Here is a 23,249-nt window from a genome sequence, read left to right on the forward strand (position 1 = left end):
TTGCCTTAAGATCATTTCATTCTTCAAAAGGTTGAGAAAGTGTATAACAGGAACTTCTATTCTGGAATGGATTCTGATCAATAAGGTGAAACTGACTGCCAAAGTAGAAATGATAGGAACTTAAGGAGGAAAAGACTAATCTATTCTAGAAAGTTCATGTCAGATAAGGAGGGTGGAAACCAGGCACAATCTAAAACGTATCTGAGATTTAAGTACAGTAAACTTCAAAGAGTTCAGATGAACAGGATCCCAGAACCTAAAATTCCAAAGAGAAAGTTGGCCTAAAATGGATTGGATGCTCTGAAGAATGCTATTCTAATAACAATAAGAGCAGTATAAAGAGACCAGTGTGAATACCCAAGAAATTCATTGATCAATTTACATTTTTAAAGGACAAGAAGAGAAAATGGAAGCAAAGGCAGTAACTGAAAATGACAATAGTACATCTGGAGGTCTAAACCCCAGAAGAAGCTGAAGCTAGTAATGAATGTTAAGAATAACACAAAAAGTTTAGGACAGCTAGGTGGTGCAGTGAATGGAGCACACACCCTGGAGTCATGAGGACCTCAGTTCAAATTCGGCCTCAGACACTTAACACAAAACTAGCCATGTGACCTTGGGCAAGTCACTTAACCCTGATTGCCCTGCCCTCCCCCCTCCAAAGAGTGAAAAAAAAAAAGGTTAAACAGAAAAGCTACTTGGAGATGAACAATATCAATGCAAGGAAGGGGCTACTATTTAGAGGAGCCTGATAAGAGATGGCAATAGGTTCTTATTTTACTTCTATTTTTTTCTACCAAGAAAAAAAATAATTGGGGTAGACTAGAACAAAAAGCATTAACTGGAAGGCAAAAAGATGGAAATACTAGTATCTAGTTGACCTCAACTGAGCACAAATAACTATACCTAAATAAACATAATTCTCTTCAAACACACATATACTACACATATCCCAAATAAATATCTTTCAAAAACAGAATAGTCCAATCGAACTCTAGCTCTGATAGTTAAATTGTTGGCGACCTTTGAAAAATCATGAAAAATGGGAAAAGAGTTCAGAACTGAAGACAGGCAACTATCAAATTTTTTAAAAAGAGAAACAGATGAATTTTTCAAACTACAGAGTGAGCTAGATTGATTCCTGCAGGAAATTAAAGAATATATTTTAAAATGGTTAGTAAGTATTTATTTAGAAGTGGAAGCAGTAATCACTAAGACCCAATATAAATTAATCAAGAAGAGGTCATACACAACTAATAACCTAATTTCTTTTTTTGACAGCGTTAATAAACTAGTAGATCAGAGAAATGCCATATATAGTATATGTGAATTTTAGCAAGCACCGAACAAAGTCTCTCATGCTTGTCCTCTCTTTGTAGATAAAATGGAGAACTGGGCCAAATGACAGCAGACTTAAGTATAGATTTAAACTAGTTCAATGAACAGACCCAGAAAGTTGTAATCAAAGGAGTTTTAACTAGCAAACTGGAAAGATATCTCTAGTGGAATGGAATCTAGTAAACATTTTTATCGGTGATTTGGATAAATGTATAAATTACATGTTTATTAAATTTAAAGATAACAAAACTTGAAGCGATAGTTAAAAAAATTGAATAGCAGGGTCAAGATCCAAGAAAACCATTGGTAAACTAAAAAAAGGGGAGGGGAGAGAAGACAAATCTAACCTGTTGAAATGTGATAAATTACACAAGGATATGGAACAGCGGCTGACAAGCTACTGTGTATAAGCTCCAGCAAACTTAATGGACTTCAAATGTAATACAAGTCAACAATATGACATGACAAACCAAAAAAAAAAAAAAAGCTAATACCATTTTTTAATTTCACTGAGAGGCATAGGCCTGCTATAATATCCCTCAGACAACATCTGAGTACTGTGTTCAGTTCTGTGTGCCACATTTTAGGGAATTCAGTGACAAAATGGAACATATCTAGAGATTTTAAAGAACAGTCTGAACAATTGTCTTCAAGTATTTGAAGCTGTTTCATGTGGAAGAGGGGTGTAAACTGGTCTCAAAGGTCAGACTTAAAAGCAATGGGTTGATTCTGGAGAGTGATTTGGAATTATGCCCAAAGGGTTATAAAACATGCATACCCTTTGACCAAGCAATACCACAAAGAAATCTGTATTCCAAAGAGATAAAAAAGGAAAAGGACCTACATTTAGAAAACTATTTGTAGTAGCTCTTTTTGTTGTGGCAAAGAATTGAAAACTGAGAGGATGCCCATCAATTTGGGAATGGCTGAACAAGTTGTGGTATGTGATTGTAAAGGAATACTATTGTACTATAAGAAACGATGAGCAGGAAGCTCTCAGAAAAACCTGGAAAGACTTACATGAACTGATGCAAAGTGAAATGAGCAGAAGTAGGAAAACATTGTACACAGTTACAACAACATCATATGATGATCCACTGGAAATAACTTGGCTAATCTAAGCAATTCAATGATCTAAGACAATTCTGAAGGACTTATGATGAAAAATGCTATCCATCTCCAGAGAAATAACTGATGGAACCTGAATGCAGATCGAAGCATTTTTGGGTACTTTTGTCTGTTTTCTTTCACAGAATGACTTACATGGAAATGTTTTACATGACTGCACATATATAACCTATGTCAAATTGCTTGCCTTCTCAATGAGGTGGGAAGAGGAAGGAGGGAGAGAGAGAATTTGGAATTCAAAATTTGAAAAAAGAATGTTAAAACTGTTTTCACATGTAACTGGGGAAAAATAATTTTCTTTTTAAAAGAGCACTGGGTAGAAGTTGAAGAGAGGTGCATGTCAATTAGGTTCCTAGGGAGAAGGGGGAATGGGTCTGGGCCTGTGAACTCCCAGTGAGGAAGGCCCTTCTACCAAGGCAGATCAACAACTGTTGTCTAACAGTCTTAGAAACTTGCCTGGGGCACTGAGAGATGTCCTCAGGGTCACACAGTCACTGTGTGTCCAAGGCAGAACTTGAACCCAAAGCTTCCTGCCCAACGTCCTCTGCCACAATGTCGCTCATTCAGACATATATAGGGAAAACTTCCTGATTGTTGGAGTTGTCCAAAAGTACTGTGGGCTTCCACAGGAGACAGTGGGTTCTATACACCAAAATATTAACAGTAGTACTTTGGCTATTGATAGCAAAGAACTGGAAACAAAGTAAAGGCCCACCAACTTGGGAATGGCTAAACACATTGTTGAACATAACTGTAATGCAGAAGGGTTCTTAGCCTTTTTTGTGTCATGAAGCCTTTGGGCAGTCTAGTGAAGCTTATGGAACTTTTCTCAGAACAATGTTTTAAAATACATAGGATTATAAAGGAAATTATTTATACTGAAATAAAGATGGGATTTTTCTATCCAAGTTCATAAATCCCCCCCCCCCCCAATCTTTCCACAGACTCTTTGGGAATCTATAGATCCCAGGTTAAGAACTGCACTGTAACAGAATATTATTGCATTGAAAGAAACAATGAATATGAATATTTCAGACATAAAAATACATAAAAAAGACATATGAAGTACATGAGGGTGGTGGTGGTGAAAAACTGATAAAATTATTTTATAATAACCATTTTATAGTATTGAGAACCAAGGAATCCATTCAAATTATTCTGAAATCTTATATATAAGTGCTTTGAAAACTATAAACTTCCTTACAGACAAAAAGTATCATTAGTATTATTTCAGACTGCTTCCCCTTTAAGATGGACTGTTAAATACTGAAATGAAAACCATAACTAGACTCACAACCCTAACATTTGCAATTAATCACTTAGACTCCCACTTCATAAGACAGAAGCTCCCTTCACTTCAGTTCTACTAAGTCTCTCAGGAGCATCACCCAAACTCCTTTCCCCTATAGTCACAAAAGAAAAGGTATCCTCTCCCCTTGCCCTTTACTTGCCCCCCTCAATCTCACCCCTTTTCAACTTCTAAACCAAACAGCTTGCTACAAACATAATTTTCCTCTCTTGCTTGCTATAGTCTCCATGTCACCTGCTTATAATAAATAGGCAGTTTCTTCAATCCTAAAAAAAATTTCCTCAATCCTTCAACTTCTTTCAGCTACCAATCACTCTTTCCCCTGCCCTTTCACTGCCAAATTTCTGAAAAAAGTGGTCTCAATCCTAGGCCTCTGCTTCTAAACCTCCTTGTTGAGTCTTTTTTTTTTTTCCTTCAGCTGGGTCTGACTTTTGATGACCCCACTTGGGGTTTTCTTGGCAGGGATACAAGGTTCACCATTTCCTTTTTCAGCCCATTTTACAGATGAGGAACTAAGGTTAAGTAACTTGCCCAGGGTTAGACAGCTAGTAAATGTCTGAGGCTGGATTTGAATTCACGAAGAAGAGTCTTCCAGACTCCAGGCCTGGCACTGTCTCCAATTCACCACCTAGCTGCACTTCTTAATCTGTCCTAACCCCCCTTGAAACCTGGTGCCTATTTCCCAATCACTCTTCTAACACTGCTGTCTCTAAGATCATGTTCTATTTGTCAAATCTGGCAGCCTACTTTCAACCAGAACAACCTCTTCCCCCTAAACCTAGGGACAATATTGATGCTATCATCCCCTTCCACCATTTTCCTCTTTTAAATTTAAAAGCTCAACCCTCCTAGTTCTCCTAGCTTTCTTCATCTGCTTTACTGACTTCCCATGTACTAAATGACTCCTTAATAGAAGCATTACCCAAGGGTAGATCCCTGATGGTTCCCTCTCCAGACTCTCCCTAAGCATTCTCATTGACTTTCAAGGCTTCACTAAACTACCACTGCCTAAGAGAGTCCCACATGGATACCCCTAAATGCTTAAAGATATCTTTATCTCGATGTCCTACTGGTAGCACGTACTCAACATGCCCCAGACTCAGCTTATTATATTCTCTCCAAATCTGCACCTTTTTTCTAACTTCACTATGGTTATCCCTTTCACATCAAGCCAGTTAAGAATATAGCATAGGGTGGCACCAACCTTTCCCAAGGCCAACTCTCCTAAAACACATGTCTGATGTGTGTATAAAAATGTGTATTCATGATTAGCAAATCACTAAATCATGCCTATGTCAACAATAAAGTTCTCATCCTGTAAAAAAAAAAAAAAAAGAATATAGCATAGGGGTGGCTAGGTGGCACATGAATAGAGCACTGGCCCTGGAGTCAGGAGGACTGGAGTTCAAATACGGCCTCAGACACAACACAAAAACTAGCTGTGTGACCTTGGGCAAGTCACTTAACCCCAATTGCCCTCCAAAAAAGGCAAAAAAAGAATATAGCACAGCATTAGCACCTTCCCTCCTCCTCTTTCCCCCCCACCCTTGATCTGGAAATCCATGTAAAATTTTTTCAGTGAGAGAAGTCTGAATTATTATGGTATTAAAAGATGAAATGTTGATATTATACAATGCTATAAATATATTTCATCCATTTCTGAGTTTCTAAACTTTTTCTGTGTGATCTATGGCTTCTGCAAAAGTCAAAAAATTCCCATTTTAATTTCTCGTGCTGACCTGAGATATATCAAAACAACTACGGGAGAGAAAGAACTAGGTTTATATCCAGGTGGAAGCAAAATGCCTGATCTTTTTCCTTCTCTTATTTGGTTTTATGTCCTCTTTACCATTTTTCATTCCAGCTGGTACAATCCGTCCTTATAACCTGACTAATGTATAATGTGAAAGTATTTACAGATCCTATACTTGACTATAAGCCGCCATGGCAGGGGGGAAGGAGGGGGACAAAATGTGAAATTCAAGAAATTGTGGAATTGAATCCTGTAAACTAAAAGGAAACAAACAAATTAATAAAAAATTAAAAAAAAAAACTATGGGGAAAGTCTTGATGTGGAAGGGATAACTGTATTTCTATTAGTGTCACCATTTATTATATTTCCCTCCACACACTCAATACTCCACGCAGCCAATAAAAAATAATTTAAGTACCTACTGTGTGACAGGTACTGAACTAGATGCTGGTGATAGGTTCCCACATATTTCAGCAGCCCAGATCATTGGCACCTCCACCAAGGCACTACGCCCATGCCAGCCAGTCCACCTAGAGCACCTATTTAGTTTATTTGACATTCCTTTCCCAGTTGCTCTCAGCCCACCCTAGACTATTTGCATATACCTAACACTCCTTAAGCACAAAAGAGTTTTAATTTTATCCTAGGAGTAATAGGGAGGCACTAAGACAACTATTGTTGTAATATACTGTTGTTGCTATATACTGTTTATATCACTTTCATTTCCAAATACATCTCTTCTCTCTCACCTTCTTAGAGAGCCATCTCTTGGAACAAAAAATTTTTAAAAGAAAAAAAGTTCATCAAACCTAACCCAGCATATCACCCAAATATGACAATATATGCCATATTCTACATCTAATGCACTTTATTTCTACAAAGAAGCAAGGAAGGTACATTTTCTAATCTCTTCTTCAGTGTCGTTTGGTCATGATAATTACACAGAATTCAATTTAAGTTTTTTATTCTACTTAATTCTTAAGAGTCATTTTTGATAGTTTTCCTGGTTCTACTGAACTTTACTTTCTATCCATTTGTGTATTTCTTTATATTCTTCACATTCAAAAGTTCCTTATAATACTGTAGTATTCCATTATATTTATATACCACAGTAAGCATCCCCAATCAATGGGAATCTACTTTATTTCTAGTTCTTTGCTATGACCAAAAAAAAAAAAAAATTAGGGACTACTATAAATATTTTGGTATATATGGGACCTTTCTTTCTATAGCTGACTTCCTTGGGATGCCTGGAAATGGGATCTCTGAGTTACAGTTATGGAACTTTGTAATTATTTCCTTAACAATTTGATAACTGCTTTCTAGAAAAGCAAACCAATCACAGCTTGACTGATAGTATAATTAGAGGGCCTATCTTTCCACACCCCCTCAGTGAACTTGGGAGGAAGGGGTTAGGGTTGGAGAAGTGTTGAACTCAATGGTTTCTAAGGACCCTTCCAGCTCTAAACATACAATCCTCTGATCTGCAGTCTATAAAAGATGTATGTTTCCTATCTATCTTAAGAAACAAATGCCTGGTTGTTTTTTCCCCTGAAAAGTTTTCTTCGTGAGAAATGTTACTGTTGGGGAAAGGGAGGGGAAGACAAAAGAAAAGGAAGAGAAGGGAGACTATACTCAGTATAGTGCACTGCACTGAGCATTTGGAGGATATTGGGACTGACTCCAGCACCATGGAGAGATGCCAAGCTGGTAAATGTGGCAGTGCTGCTTATGATATATAGGTATATCACTCCTCAAAAACCAACAAAAATGAGATATTTATAGTAACTAAGCCTTTTTTTTTGGTTCAGTTTACTTTCAGAAATTTAAAAATGTTTTTTAAACTGGTGTATGTCTGGTTTTATCGACTAGACTTTTAAGATCCTTAGAGGTAGTGAATATGTCTTATATTTCTGTATCTTTCATCAACTAACCTATATACACAACAGACACTCAAAAATACTTCTTAAGTAAACTACATCTCAGTTAACTGAGGCTTCTGCTATGGTATGTCAGATTTTTTTTAACATAGAAATCTTCTAGTTCAAGCCCTCATTTTATAAATAAGGAAATTCAGACTAAGAGAGATTAAATAATTTGTTCAAGGTTATACAGCTTAAAAAACAAACAAAAAAACCCCCAAGAGCTGAAGAGTAGAACCCATGTCCTTTGCCATCTAATCCAGTTTTCTGTACAACTAATATTCTATAAAGGGAGAGAACACAGTGGTGTTTATTAGGGGAAAAAAAGGTAAATGTTTTATTTTAAAAGAAATCTAGTCTTAGTCCACAGTCATCTATTCTATTCTATGAAACTATTTAAAGTATCCATTACCAGTTGTGCCAGAATGAAGTATGACACCCATGTTTTGTCAATGCAATTCATTCTTACCTACCCAAGGGTAATAAATGAGAATCTATTACAGATACTGGGTCCCAGCCTTCCCTACATCTTTGACTTTACTCTCCCCACCCTGCCCCCCCGCCCCCCGCCACCTTGCCTACCAACAGATTAAGACACAATCAGTTCAGACAGATAACCAAACTGCAGTAGTGTCAGGAAATTTCAGGATACAAAAACATTTGAATGTAGTTTTTAAAGGCTATCTTATAGCCAGTTTAAAGCACTTAAGAGGACCAGACATACCCTGTTCTAGTTTTTGGAACAAAGGCCATTCTTCAAAGCCCTGGCATGTTTACCCTACTTTTTTCCTTCCCGCCCTTGAGGGGGGTTACTGTAAGTTATATTAGAAAGAGGACTGGACATGAGTTTAAAGTATTTGGATTAGAGCCCAATCTACTACTTTATTACTTGGTGAGTTTGAGTAAGTCACTTAAGGTCCATGAGCCATAATCACATCATTTGTAGAATTCACTAATCAGACTAAATCAGACTAGATGACTTTCTGCTCTGATACTCGGAAGGGAAACAGATAAGGCCCCCAGTTACACTAATATTTTCCTCTGGTTAAAAAGAGATGACTTTCCAAGGTCACTTCTTCATCTACTCAGCTGTCATCTTTCTGGCTCTCTCCCTGGGAATCCTTTTTTTCTTTTTCCTGTCACTGGGCCATAGCTATTCTCCAACATTCTTCTAATATTACAGCCTGGAGACTTGATCTTCTTGTTTGCCCTTTGTCTTGGGGACCTTGGTGCTTCCTAGCCCATCTAATTTGATTAGCATAACTTATATATTCTTTTTTTCACCAGTGCTGTCTGCCTTTGTTTTCTCTCAAAGCTCCTTTTAGATCTGGGGTATGCCTTTCTCACAGCATGGCACTTGGATTCCTTGATAAATAGGATTAGGGCCTTCTTCAGCTCCCACACTGATCTCCATGTGCCTTCCATTCAAGTTCTGTGACTTCCTTTACTACATTTTCATGTTTGCATTTGAGTACAAATACATCAGGCTCACCTTTCCCTTGGGAGTTCCTTCAATTCTCTAACAATTTGGAGAGGGGATATTTTGACATATCAGTGTTTAAGTTTTTATCTCCATCCTGTATCCTGAGAAATTAGAATTCCATAGAATGTAAATTATTTGAGGACAGGGACTGTTTCATTTTTCATCTTTGCATCCCCTAACACATAGCATAGTACATTATATAGGAGGTGCTTCATAAATGCTTGTTGAATTAAAACAAGATTATGGGATAGCTAGGTGGCACAGTGAGTAAAAGCGCCAGCCCTGGAGTCGGGAGGACCTGGATTCAGTTCTGGCCTCAGACACTTAACACAAAAAAACTAGCCGTGTAACCTTGGGCAAGTTACTTAACCCCAAATGCCCTCCAAAAGGCAAAAAAAAACCCAAACCAGATTACAACAGCTTGAAACACATAACTAGTCTAATAATAAAAAATAGTTTCTCTTCATTTTTCATCCACTTATTTTGATCATCAAAAAGGGTTAAGTGCTAATTCATTTTTGTAATCTTTTAGTTTTAAAGACAAATCACAGGGCAGCTAGGTGATGCAGCGACTACAACACCAACCCTGGAGTCAGGAGGACCTGAGTTCAAATTCGGCCTCAGACACTTAACACTTACTAGCCGTGTGACCTTGGGCAAGTCACTTAACCCCAACTGCCCTGCATTCCCCCCTCCAAAAAAAAAAAAAAGCATAAACTTCATCATCTTACTGACCCAGCACTGAACAACAGTTCAGTTCAATCCTATGATTATCATTGGAGATATATGTACATATAGATAGATATACATACACACATATAAAATATATATATACTCATACACATATACATATATTATATATACATATATACATATTACACACACACACGTTGTCATTTGTCTTGAAGAAGACCAGGTAAAGACAGATTTTCTTAAGTGCAGCAGCATGGGTCTGAACATATCACCCTCCTACTCAAACTCCAGAGCCCCTACTACCTCTAGCACAAATATAATTCTACTCCTGTTTGTCATTTAAATCTCTTCTCAACCTAACCCCTTCTAAATTTTCCAGTCTCTTACAGTGTTTCCCTCCATGATCTCTATGGTCCAGCCATACTGATGATCTACCTGCTATTCTTCATTCACAATATTTATCTTCTGTCTGTCTGTCTGCAGTCCTTATGTCTGGAATAGGGCATACAATATTCCTCCTCACCTCTGCCTCTTGGAATCCTGGGTTTCTTTCTTTCTTTCCTTCTTGGAGACGTTCAGGGTTTAGTGACTTGCCCAGGGTCACACAGCTAGTAAGTGTCTGAAGCCACATTTGAATTCAGGTCCTCCTGACTCCAGGGTCAGTGCTCTAAGCACTTCACCACCTAGAGGCCCCTTTGGTTTTTTTCAAGACTCAACGCCATATCACCTTATGCCTAAAGACTCTCCTAGTCTCCCCTGGTACTAGTGCCTTCCCTTTCAAGGTCACCTCCTGTCTGCTTTGTAGGTGTCTTGAAAAGACCTAAATATGTACATGTTGCCTCCCTCATTAAAACGTAAGCTTTTTGAGGGTAGGTACTATTTAAATTTTGTCCTTGTATCTCAGTGTTTAGCACAGTGTCTGGCACATAGTAGGTACTTAATAAAATGCAAATTGACCAATATTATACAATCTTTATCCTTAAAAACCTTGCAATCATACTGAGGAAATAACACTTGTAGAGATTAACTAAACTAAAATATATGAAAATATGTGACAGGGATAAGAATAATTTAAAGTCAGAAATACAAGGAAAAAAACATCACAGATTTAAAGCTGGAAGGCATTTAGGAGATCATCTAGTCCAAGCTGTATTTTAGAGTTGAGGATACATAAGCACACAGAGGTTAAGTAACTTGCCTAAGGTCACAAGTGGGCTATGGTTAAGAAAGGAAAGGATCTGTGGTAACTGGAGATGGGGATAGTCACACTTGTACCACTGACCTGATTTGTTCCCAAAGGAGACCCAAATGAGAATGTTGACAAAACACAAAGCATCACAAAGGTTTAAGTTATAATTACTACAAATAAAGTAATAATAAAAGCTGCTCTGATGTATATTAAAGTTTCTATAACACTAAAGGTGTTTTAAAGGAAGAAGAAATTAGGGAATGTAGCATATCACCTTTCCTTGGAGGTATGTGGGACGATGGGCATGGAATGTTGGATATGCTGTCAGACATGTTTCAGAGGTCTGACTATTCATTATGTAAAATAAAGCATCTCTATCAGTTTTTACATCCAATTTAACTCAATTATATCAAGATTTTGTATCTGATAAATATCTTTTAGCTTTTAAAAAGATGTGTTTTTAAAAACTTTTCTTTCCATTTTTTGAACAATTCATTACACTATATATATATATATATATATATATATATACACAAGGTAACTGTACACAACCTTCCCCCTTTTGGCGAGTGGGGGATGGAAAAGAGTCTGGATCTGTGATTTCATACTCAATGTGGTAACTCCTCAATGTATGTCAATGGCTCATCCTATAACTTGGAGTCTTAGCTGCTCAGGACACTGAGATGCCTTGCCCATAGTCACATAGTTCATATCAGAAGCAAGACCTGAACTGAGGTACTTTTATGCTCACAATAAAAAAAGTTAACATTCTCTTTTCACATACCTACAAAAACGTCACAAAATCAGTATAATTTTTTTAAAAAGCCAGTCTGAACAAATTCTAAATATTTTTAAAATGCAGCTTACTAACAAGCAGATGAGCTATTATACCTTTGTTTACTATCACACAGAAGACTTGAACCTTCTGAAGCCTACAGTGAAAAATAAAAAGCTTTGAAAGTAAGAATGAAGGGATGGTTAGATGATGCAGTGAACAGAGCACCAGCCCTGGAATCAGGAGGACCCGAGTTCAAATCCGGCCTCAGACACTTAACAAAAAAAAAAGAACTAGCCATGTGACCTTGGGCAAGTCACTTAACCCCAACTGCCCTACCTTCCCCCCTCCAAAAAGCCAAAAAAAAAAAAAGTAACAATGAAAAATGGTCTATTCTCAGTAGTTTATGGAGACCTCATCACTTCTCATCTGGTTGGCCTCACAATAGCTTCCTAATTGGCCTCCTCCAATTTCCAAATCTCTGCAATCTGCCAAAGTGACAGTCCTCGAGCTCAAGTCTGAACATGTCACTTCCTTGCTCAGTAACCTCCTTTGGTCCCTTACTACCTCTGTCATCATGCAAATTCATGTTTGGCATTTAAAGCCTTCACAGCCAGGCTCCAATCTACCTTAATAGTCCAGCCAAACTGTCTTTCTTCCTGTTTCTCACTTGACACATTATGGCCAATTTCCATGACTTTGCAAAGGCTGTCCCCGCATCTACAATGCATCTCCCTCTCCTCACCTCTGAATGAATGAAAAAGTATGTATTAAGCACTTACAGATAGCCAGGTACTTTGCAAAGCAATGAGAATATGAATTAAAAACAAAAACCAGAAATCCTCTGACTTCAAAGAGCTTACATTCTAATAAGAGAAAACAACATATCCAGGGGAGTAGTGGCCAGGAAAAGGAGGGTTTTATGGGGGTGGAAAGAAAGGAGGGATGGGACATAAGGCAGCAAGATGATAAGAATGGTTTGACAGGTTTGATGGGATGTGAAGTTGAAGCATGATCTATGTGTCTGGGGCCAGTCAGTAGATGTAGTGGGCTAGTTTGGATAGGCAGTCACCAATCAACCACTATATGCATTTTCTCTCAATAGAAAATAACTTCCTTAAAAACACAAACTGTTTCTCATTTTTTATTTTGAATTCTTAGCGCCTCGGTCAAACATAGGTGACATAATTGCTTGTTGGTTAATTTTATTTCTAATCCAGTTGATGCAGGGGAGAGAGAGAAGGTACAGCAAAAAGAGTGCTGGCTCTAGTCAGAGGCCTTGGATTCAAATTTTGCCTCTGGTGCTTATTACCTGTATGACCTTAAAGCAAATCGCTGTAGTCTTTCCAGGCCAAAATATCCTTAACTATAACATGAGAGAGTAAAATGAACTAGCTGGTGTCTGAGATCCCTTACGATTCTATATCTACGATCCAATGATGTATTTTCAAAACATTTTTGTGGCCTTCCAAAATTTCCAGTCTATATGGTTTTATAAAAACACTTCATTTTGTGAAGGTATATGTAGAACCTATATCAGATTACATGCCGTCTTTGAGGGGGGAGGGAGAAGGGAAAAGGAGAAAAATTTGGAACTCAAAAACTTGTGGAACTGAATGCTGTAAACTAAATAAATTTAAAAGGATAATAAGAGCAAAAAAAAACCTTATTTTTCCTTTCAGGTTTACTTTGCTTATTTAAAATAATAGACAACTTTAAATCTATATTTTTAGGCTACATCTTTCAAAATATATTGAAATTACAGCTGATGATCTCTCCCTGGAGGCTGTTACGAGACTTAGTGCAGAAACCCAACAGCTTTAGCCCAGTCCAACTCAGAAGTGAGCAATCCATTAGCCTTAGCCTCTCTGGTAGCTTTGCTACTATATCTGAATCGTTTGCTACTACTCCCCAGACTAAGTATCTTTTTCTGCAACTTGTGGTCGTAGAGAGTAGACTAGAGTATCAGGCAACTAAGTGATCTGCCCAAATTCACAAAACCAGTAGGTGTCAGATGAAGAACTCTGACCCAAGACCTACAGGCTTGCAGGCAGACTCTACACAGATAATAATGCCTCTACAGATAAGAATAATATCAGCACACCAAAATTTTTTAGTAGCCCTTCTTTTGCAGTTACAAAAAAACTACAAATAAAGCCCATCATCTGGAAGGGCTAAACAAATTGTGGAATATAATGGAATATTACTGAGCTCTAAGAAACAATAAATATGATGAATACAGAGAAGCTTGGAAAGACAAATTGATGCAAAGAAAGTAAGTAGAGCCAGGAAAACAATATATACAATGATTACAGCAATGTAAATAGAAAGAACAACTACAAAACAATCAAAACAGAAAGTTGTGAAATTATAAAGTTCAATGAAGACCTACCATGTTTCCCGATAATAAGACACTGTCTTATTATTTTTTTGGACAGAAAAACACCAGAGGGCTTATTTTCAGGGGAGGGCTTATTTTAATGAACATTGACAGCAATTTTAATAAACAGGTAAATGTGAACAAAAAAATGTACCTTTATTCAATAAGCAAATCACTGGGGAAGAACAGGATGACGCGCTCACTGCTGCAGCTCTGATTGGATGCAGCTCGGAGCGCGGCGTGAGTTTCACGGGGGGGGGGGACGGTGCATACAGAGGGAACCATAATGTAGCATGTAGCGCAGGGGATCACCTTCACTACAGTAGCAATCTCAATACGGCTTATTTTTGGGGGAGGGCTTATTTTAGAGGAATCTTACACAGTAAGGGGAGGGCTTATTTTCGGGGTAGGTCTTATTATCGGGGAAACACGGTATAAGACTATCCCTCCCAGGGCGGCCAGGTAGCACAGCAAGTAAGAGCACCAGCTCCAGTCTCAGGATGAACTGGAGATCAAATCCTGGGCTCAGAGACATAGCACCCACCCAGAAACACCTGGCCATGTAACCTTGAGCAAGTTGCTTAACCCCAATTGCTTAGGGGTGGCCAGGTGGCTCAGCTAGTAACAGCACTGGCTCCAATGTCAGGATGACCTGGGGATCAAATCTGGGCTCTGATACTCAGCACCACACCTGGAAATAACTGGCCGTGTAACCTTGAGCAAGTTACTTAACTCCAATTGCTTAAAAAAAATTTAAAAAAAAGAACATCCCTCCCCCACTACTCTGAAGAGGCTGGAGTTTGTAACCTTCTATATGATATCACAATTTTTTGATAAATTGATCGTTTTTGCTGAGATTTTTTTCTTCTTTTTAAGAAAAAATTCTTTCTTAGAAGGGATTGTTCTCTGGGAGGCAAAAAGGGGAAAGATCCAAGGGTAATACAGGAAATATAAAAACAAAAGATATCAATAAAAATCTATTTTAAATTAAAAAAATATGAACATATTCATATCTAAAAGGTACCTAAGGGGGAGCCAAGATGGCGGAGTAGAAGCAAGACCTTCCCATGGCTCTGGCTTCCACCTTCCCCAATCTATGTAAAAAGGGGGCTCTAAAAAAACTTTGGAGCTGCAGAACCCACAAAATGACACAGAGAAGCTAACCTTCCGCTGAGGACAGCCCAGCAGGCTGGCAGCAAGCTGCCAGCGCTCTGGGAGCCGAGCCCAGCCCGATACCGAGGCTTTAGCCCCAGGTCGGGATTGACCAGCCACTAGCCAGAGGGACTCCAGATCAGCAGCAGCTGTGGCCGTTTCCAGATTTACCAACACATAGATGCGAAGGACAAGGTGAGAGGCCAGTGCAGTCTGGACTTTGGGACCAGTAAGTGGGAGTGCATGGCTTTTACCCCTGGGGCCAGAAGTCGCTGAGACGCCAGCACAGCCAGCCAGTGCCACGTGGCAGCTTCAGCTCCTGGCCTGCAGAGTGTAGGGGGACCAAGCACCAGTCTGAGGGGTAATCGCTCTTGCTTTAACCTGCTTGGATCTGGATTGCAGTCTAGGGTGGAGGTCCTGGGGTGTGTGTCCAGCTTGCCAGAGCGTGTGGAGACCTCAGAGAGGGCACCCATCTAATACCTCCGGCAGCTGAGAAAACCCCAGCGTTTAGGACGAAAGCTCCCCTGTCTGGTGGCAGAGTCCTACTGTGGCAAAAAACCCAAAAGTCAAGTAATTGAGTGGCAAAATGAGCAGGCAAAGGAAACAAAGCAGACAGAAGATTCCAACATTACACTCCTATTTTGGGGACAAAAAGGAGCAAAGCATGGAACAGGAGGAAGACAGTGAAGTCAGAACTCCTGCACCAAAAGCTTCAAAGGAAAATATAAGCTGGTTACAGACCATAGAGGACCTTAAGAAGCAGATAAGAGAAGTGGAGGAAAAATTGGGAAGAGAAATGAGAACAATGCAAGAAAATTATGAAATGAGAGTCAACAGCCTGACTGAGGAAAATAATACCTTAAAAAACAGACTGACTCAAATGGCAAAGGAGGCTCAAAAAGGCAATGAGGAGAAGAATGCCTTAAAAAGTCGAATTTGCCAGATGGAAAAAGAATCTCAAAAGCTCAATGCGGAGAATCATTACTTCAGAATTAGATTGGAGCAAATGGAAGCTAATGACTTTATGAGAAATCAAGATGCTGTTAAACAGATCCAAACAAATGAAAGAATAGAAGGCAAGGTGAAATATCTCATGGGAAAAACCACTGACCTGGAAAATAGATCCAGGAGAGATAATTTAAAAATTATTGGACTGCCTGAGAGCCATGACCAAAGTAAGAGCCTGGAAAGCATCCTCCAGGAAGTTCTCAAAGAAAACTGCCCTGATGTTTTAGACTCAGAGGGCAAAATAGAGGTTGAAAGAATCCACCAATCACCTCCTGAAAAAGATCCCAAAAAGAAAACTCCTAGGAATATTATAGACGGGTTCCGGAATTCCCAGATTAAGGAGAGAATATTACAAGCAGCCAGGAAGAAACAATCTGAATATTGTGGAAACACAATCAGGATAACCCAGGATCTGGCAGCTTCTACACTGAGGGATCGAAGGGCCTGGAATGTGATATTCCAGAGGTCAAGGGAGCTGGGATTAAAACCAAGAGTCACCTACCCAGCAAAACTGAGTATCATGTTTCAGGGGAAAATATGGTCATTCAGTGGAATAGAGGACTTTCAAGCATTCTTACTGAAAAAACCAGAGTTGAATAGAAAATTTAACATTCAGATACAAGAAGCAAGAGAAGCATGAGAAGGTAAACAGGGAAAAGAAATCATAAGGAACTTATCAAAGTTGAACTATTTTTTTTTTTAAGCAATCGGGGTTGAGTGGCTTGTTCGGGGTTGCATGGCCAGTTGTTGTTTCTGGGTGTGGTGCTGGGTGTCTGGGCCCGGATTTGATCCGGGTCGTCCCGGCACTGGGGCTGGTGCTCTTGCTCGCTGAGCCACCTGGCCAAAGTTGAACTATTAACATTCCTACATGGAAAAACAGTAATTGTAACCTATGAAACTTTTCTCAGTAGTTGAAGGGATTAGAAATATATATATATATGTATATATATATATGTATATATGTCTTTATATGAGGGTATGCGTGCATATGAATACATATGTGAATGTGTATATATACGTTTACAGGTATACATAGATAGAGGGCACGGGACCAATTTAACAGGAAGGGATGATACTTAAAAGGTGAAATTAAGAGGTGAGAGGAATATAATGAGAGGAGATGGGGAGAGACAGAGTGGGGCAAACTATCTCATACAGAAAAGGCAAGGGAAAATGTTTACAATGGAGGGGAAGAATAGGAAGGCAAAAGAGAATAGGTCAACCTTATTCCTATTGAATCTGGCTTGAGAAGGGAGGGGATCTCACCCTCCAGGAGAATTAGGGGGGAAGGGGATGTGAGGGGGGATGATGAAAGGGAGGGCAGGCAGGGGGGGAGGGAAGTTGGAAGCACCCACTTTTGAAAAGGGACAGGATCAAAGTAGAGAATAGAACAAGTGTGAGGTGGGATAGGAGGGAGGGAAATATAGTCAGTCTTTTACAAAACATCTACTATGTTATTGTTTTGCATTAGCCACACATGTACAACCTATACTGAACTGCTTGTCCCCCCCAGTGGGGATGGGTGGCCGGGGGGGGGGAAGGGAATGAATCTGGAATTGAAAGTTTTAAAATAAAAAATTAAAAAAAATATATATATATATATATATGTGTGTGTGTGTGTGTGAAAAAAAAAAACTACTCAACTTTTCTACTCCTAGTACTTGGCAATTTTTAGACAGGAGAAAGTAAAAAAGATCAAATTATTTGAATACTTTTACTGATGATGTGGCAAGAAAAATATTTGTCCAACAGATGTCAGTGTAATAACACATTAACACGATTTGACTACTATATGCTGATGATAGCTGCAATCCAGATTTTTTTTTAAGGTACACCCACTTAAATGCAAACTTCCCTAATGTCAAAATGACTCGAGTAGATATGTTATCCAAGAATAAAGTTAGAAATAAATTGTACCCATGGTTTTCTTCATTATGTTGTAGAACACCCCACCCTGTTGGAACAAGTGAGGAAGTCCCTTCGCATGAGACCAGATATCTTCTCCTGTAGAACAAAAACAGATCCAGAGTCAATATTGGTACCAAGGGCCATAATACCTGCTAGAATTCATTTTCTTATCTCACCTATAACAACAAAAACAATGGTTTTAAAAGGGGGCTTTGTGATGAAATCATTTTATCCATTCACAACTAAGGAAAACCTCTAAGGTCCCTTTACAACTCCAATATTCAGAACAAAGGATTGTCCTTACAATAGTCCTATGAGGCATGTAATGCAAAAATTATTTTACCCCATTTTACCCATGAGGAAACTGAGGTTCAGGGATTAGTGATCTGCATACTAAAAAGAGTAAAAACTGATAAGACTATAAAGCACCATATAAACATGAGCTACTACTATCAACTATTGCTTGAAATAAATGGGCCAAAAAATAGACAATTATTTTTTTTTATAACCTCCCCCAGCAAAACTTGCCTAGTGCTACACAAAGCACTCATGATTATACTTCTGTTCCTTTTCTATTATTTCCCCATTTCCACTCCATGCACAGACTGTTCCCTTTCCTCATCTCCACCTCCTGGTTTCCTTCAAGACCCAGCTAAAATCCCACCTTCTACAGGAAGTTTTTCCTGAGCCCTCTTAATGCTAGTGCCTTCCCTCATTTGATTATTTCCTCAAACAGCACTTAGTGCAGTGACTAGCACATAGTAAACACTTAATAAATTTTTATTGGTTGATTATATAGTTTATTTTCACATAGTCTCTCCTATTAGATTTGGAGCTCCTCAAGGACAGGGACTGTCTTCTGCCTTTGTATGTCTTCAGCACTTGGCACAGCCTGAAACAATAAGCACTCCATAAACGTATAATAACTGAGTGACCACTTCAAACTTCACTGAACGCCTTCAAGAAGCTTTATATGTTCAGCCTGATCAACTCACCAAATTTTTTTCCTCCTCCTATAGAAAATCTCACATTCAGGACAAATTCTCTAACCCCAGTGTTTGCCAAACACAAGTGATACTGATGAAAAAGTGAAAACTGAGGTCAGGAAAACAGGGATGGTGGCCCTTGACTAAAAACCATTCCTAATCTCAAGGGACCCATACTTGGCAATTAGCTCCCATTTCCAATACTCCCATGGTCTGGGTGGCTCGACTCCAGGCCTAGCAGTACCACGACTGGAATTATAAACCCTCTTTACCTGTCCATTCTTACTTAGTTTACCTATCTCAACTTTAACCTCTCACATCTACTAGGTATAAATATGGCTGGAAAATGGCAACTGGGTTTTTCAATTAATTCCTAATAACCACCTTGTCAATTTAATGGCAGAGCTGAAAGAATACTGGATGTGAAGTCAAGTGACAGCTTCTAATCCCAGTACTGCTTCTTATTACTGTCTAAACTGCATTTTCCTCATCTATAAAATGAGAGTTGAATTAGATGATGCCTAAGGTCCCTTTCCGCAGTAAATCTCTCATCCTATGATGCCACATTTTTTTAAAACTCAAGAAACAATACAACCCACAGCAGAGGCATGTCATATGCTAACCCTTCCTCAGATGAGGTATATATCCTGAATAGTAACGGTAAAATGGTCAAGGATTTAAAACTGTCTGCTAATTCATAATGTGAATTACTGTAAGTGAGATCTGACTATAAATTAAAGTTTAAAACCTAAAATTAACACAAAATAAAAGCTTTTAACTATTTTGTGAAATTTAATGATGAAAATTTACGATTCAACACACTAAAACTCACCAAAAAGTGAACATGCCTATGAATGGAAGAACCTATAGCCATTAAAAAAAATGCACTGTCAAAATACAAATTTCTACTACAAATGAGGAAAATCTGTTTCCACTACAAAAGATTTCAAAGACAAATTAAATAAAGGAGCTATTGCTATCTATTCTTTCATTTCCATTTTCTCACACAGATTATTTAGCTAAAATAGCTCTCAGGAATTATCTGCTTGCCTCTTCTTAGTATAGACAACTTCCCAAGTGCATTCACTCTATGCAATCAATGTTAAAGCTCCTAACTTCACAAAACATTTTCATGTAAAACATAACAAAATCCAGCACTGTGCAAAGGAATCTCAAGTTGTATAGAAATACTGCTAATGATGTTTTATACAAAGTTATGAATGCTTCCCTGTTAGAAGCACACAGTACATAATAGTCCATGAAAGTCTATGGAAAGAAGATGAAGTACAGTGAAGTACTAACTGAAATGTCATTTCAATTTTATAAAACTGCCTTTCAGCCAACATTTTAAAGAAAAATTCAGAGATATGGTAATCATATTCAGGTCCAATTGAATCCAATTTTAAGGAGTTTTAAGATTTTAAAAATATATAGTAAATTAACAAAATCAATTAAAATCTATACTGCTCTTTCCTGGATGGTGTGGAATTAGGAAGAGGTTTCAAAATCAAACAACAAAAACTTCACTTCATTCCTAAAAAGTGAACAATAACTGGTATGACAACAGATAAACACAAAAGATATTACACTACCACCTCTACAACTTTAAAATAAGTTATTCTCTCTCATCTAAATTAGCATGTCACTTTAAGAGGAAAAAAATGTGATGGGAAAACTGAATTAACAATACAACAATAACATCAGTGAAACTGACCCAATAATACAGTACAGTAAGTTAAATCTGGATTAAGAAGATATTTTAATACCATAGAGTCAACAGTATCAAAAGATGCAAAATTTACCCATGTGTCATTCAAAGACTGGTGGGTGCAAAAAGGCATTAAGTTCATTAACATTCAATTATCTAGATGAAGAGGTGGAGCATCCCATAAAAGATGATATTATTTCAGCTAGAATCCTGGGGTTATTTTGTTTTTGTTTTTCTTAATTAGTAGTAAAACACCCAGTTCTATAGAAAGAAGACTAGCTGTACACTGTGGCCAATGACCAATAATAGTCATAGGTTAGATGCACCTGAAAGAGGGATGCTTTTCTAATGTAAATACAATGAATCCGATATACGGATATTTTGAACCAAAAACCCCTATAAAATAATGCCACAAGTCTCTATTAGTGGTCAACTTTTTTTAAAATGGAAGATACTAAAAGTTATCTGTTTTAATATATGTACATCATCCATTTTCTTTTGTTTGTTTTTGTTTTTTTGCTTTTTGGAGGGCAATTGGGGTTAAGTGACTTGCCCAAAGTCACAAGGCTAGTAAGTGTGTTAAGTGTCTGAGGTCGAATTTGAACTCAGGTCCTTCTGACTCCAGGGCTGGTACTCTATTCACTGTGCCTCATTTTCTTTTTTTTTTTTTTAAGTTAGGTTTTTCAAAATTATATATTGCTGATATTTGGGGATTTTATAATTTTGCTACATGGTAAAGTGTGGTAGTCTCTAACTGATAAAAGCCATAATAAAGCCAAAGAAAACCTTCAACTCAGGATGGAAACAAAATGAAATGCAGTAGTAAAGTACTAGAAGGTATTTTCTTAATCATCACCAGCTTTACTTGGAAGTGGTCTTTTATGAAACAGAACATCCTTCACACTGTCTGCACCCTGAGCATCATTTTATGGCCTCCTCAGTCCAGTCACCAAGCGTTCTCCATCCTTTGCCAAACAGATACTCGAGATAAACAGAGAATGTCAGAACTGAGAGAGACCTTAGACATCATCTAATCCAAGTGCTTTATTTTACAGGTGAGAACGTTTTCCACACATGGAGGTTGTGACAAGGTCAGGGCTACAGCTAATGATAAAGTTGGAATCAGAACTCAAAATTAGAAACAACACACTTAAAAAAATGTCACATTTCATTAGTATCTTACATTGCATTTAAACAGTTATAATAAATGTCCTCTTAATCAAAGTTAAGCAGAAAGAATACTGAACCTGGATTCACATCCTGCTTCTGCCACTTGTAACTACAACTTGTGAGCAAATCACTTAACCTGTCTGGACCTCAGTTTCCTCATATGTAAAATTAGGAAGTTTGGATTAGATAACGTTCAAAGTCCCTTTCGGTTACAAATCTACAAAAGTATCTATCTATAATATACTGTCTATATTTACATATGAAAAGAAAGCATTAATAGAAGGGGATATTTATAAACAATAATACCATGTTTAACATTTGTTTTATGTAAACAAAATAACTGATTTAAAGAGGTTTAGGTCTAATTCAAAATTTATATTTCCTTACAAATTCATTAAAATAGAATTCCTTCTGTAATATCACCACAAATTTACAGAGAAGGAACAAACTAAGACAAAGTAATTGCCTAGGTAATCTTATAAGATCATGAGTTGGTTTATAGAGGAGTTTGGACTAAAACTGAAATTTCTGAATTAATACTCTATCCACTAAATCAATGCATTAAAAAGATTCTAGTTACCATAAATACTAGAACCCCAAAATTAATAGTTCAGAAAGAAATCTGAGTATTTCCTAAGAAAGGAAAGAAACACTGACATTTAGTAGCACTGATTCTATTATGCTATAGTATGACACTACCCTTGTGGAAATCAGAAATCTTTCAAGAAAAAAATATCAGGGACTATTGGTATTTACTTTTGCTTTTTTCCTGTCACCCTGCAATGTCATAAACCTTCCTATTCAATTCTTATTCCTATTCAAACTGGTTAGAATACAAAATTATTGTCTAAAACTTTAAGTTACATTTCACTGGTAACAAGTTTTTTTTTTTCATTAATTTCAGCTGCATCACTGAAAGGGAAAATTCACACCCATTCTCCCTAATATGTTTCAAAAACAACCCTATCACTACCTACCTCTTTCTCCCTACGGCACTTCATTACAATCAAAGACAGATTCACTGAGGTCAATGAAGGCACTTAAAGCTAGCTACTAAAAAAAGCTGTGAACTGGAGTAAGGCAGGAGGTAAGAACAGGAAAAGGAGTTAAGACAACACCAGCACTGAATTAGGTGGGGGTGGGGTAGAAATATCAACACCAGAAACTGCAATTCATCAGACAGGAAGTACTGAATCACCTGACCTAAACACAGGAAAACAATAAATTTTAAACAAAAATCAAAGGAGGAAAGGTGGGTAGGCTCAACTGCCACCTAAGTCTTAGAAGAAAATGAAAAGGCCAGACATGGTATTTAAAAAACACTGCAAGTATAAATTATGTTGTTCT

At 37.8% G+C, this 23,249-nt stretch overlaps 1 protein-coding gene across 1 annotated transcript in view; it reads right to left on the reverse strand.

Annotated features, from left to right (window-relative positions):
• Positions 1 to 23,249, reverse strand: part of VCPIP1 (valosin containing protein interacting protein 1) — a 36,829-nt gene that overhangs the window by 10,350 nt on the left and 3,230 nt on the right. The window contains exon 2 of the mRNA XM_069100051.1: positions 18,048 to 18,134. Within this exon, the coding sequence (XP_068956152.1) occupies positions 18,048 to 18,134 (87 nt within the window). The remainder of the gene's footprint in view (positions 1 to 18,047; positions 18,135 to 23,249) is intronic.

Source organism: Petaurus breviceps, unplaced genomic scaffold, assembly GCF_028583685.1.
Source record: "Petaurus breviceps papuanus isolate PSGF00001 unplaced genomic scaffold, PetGlider_PUasm1.0 38, whole genome shotgun sequence".
NCBI lineage: Eukaryota > Metazoa > Chordata > Mammalia > Diprotodontia > Petauridae > Petaurus > Petaurus breviceps.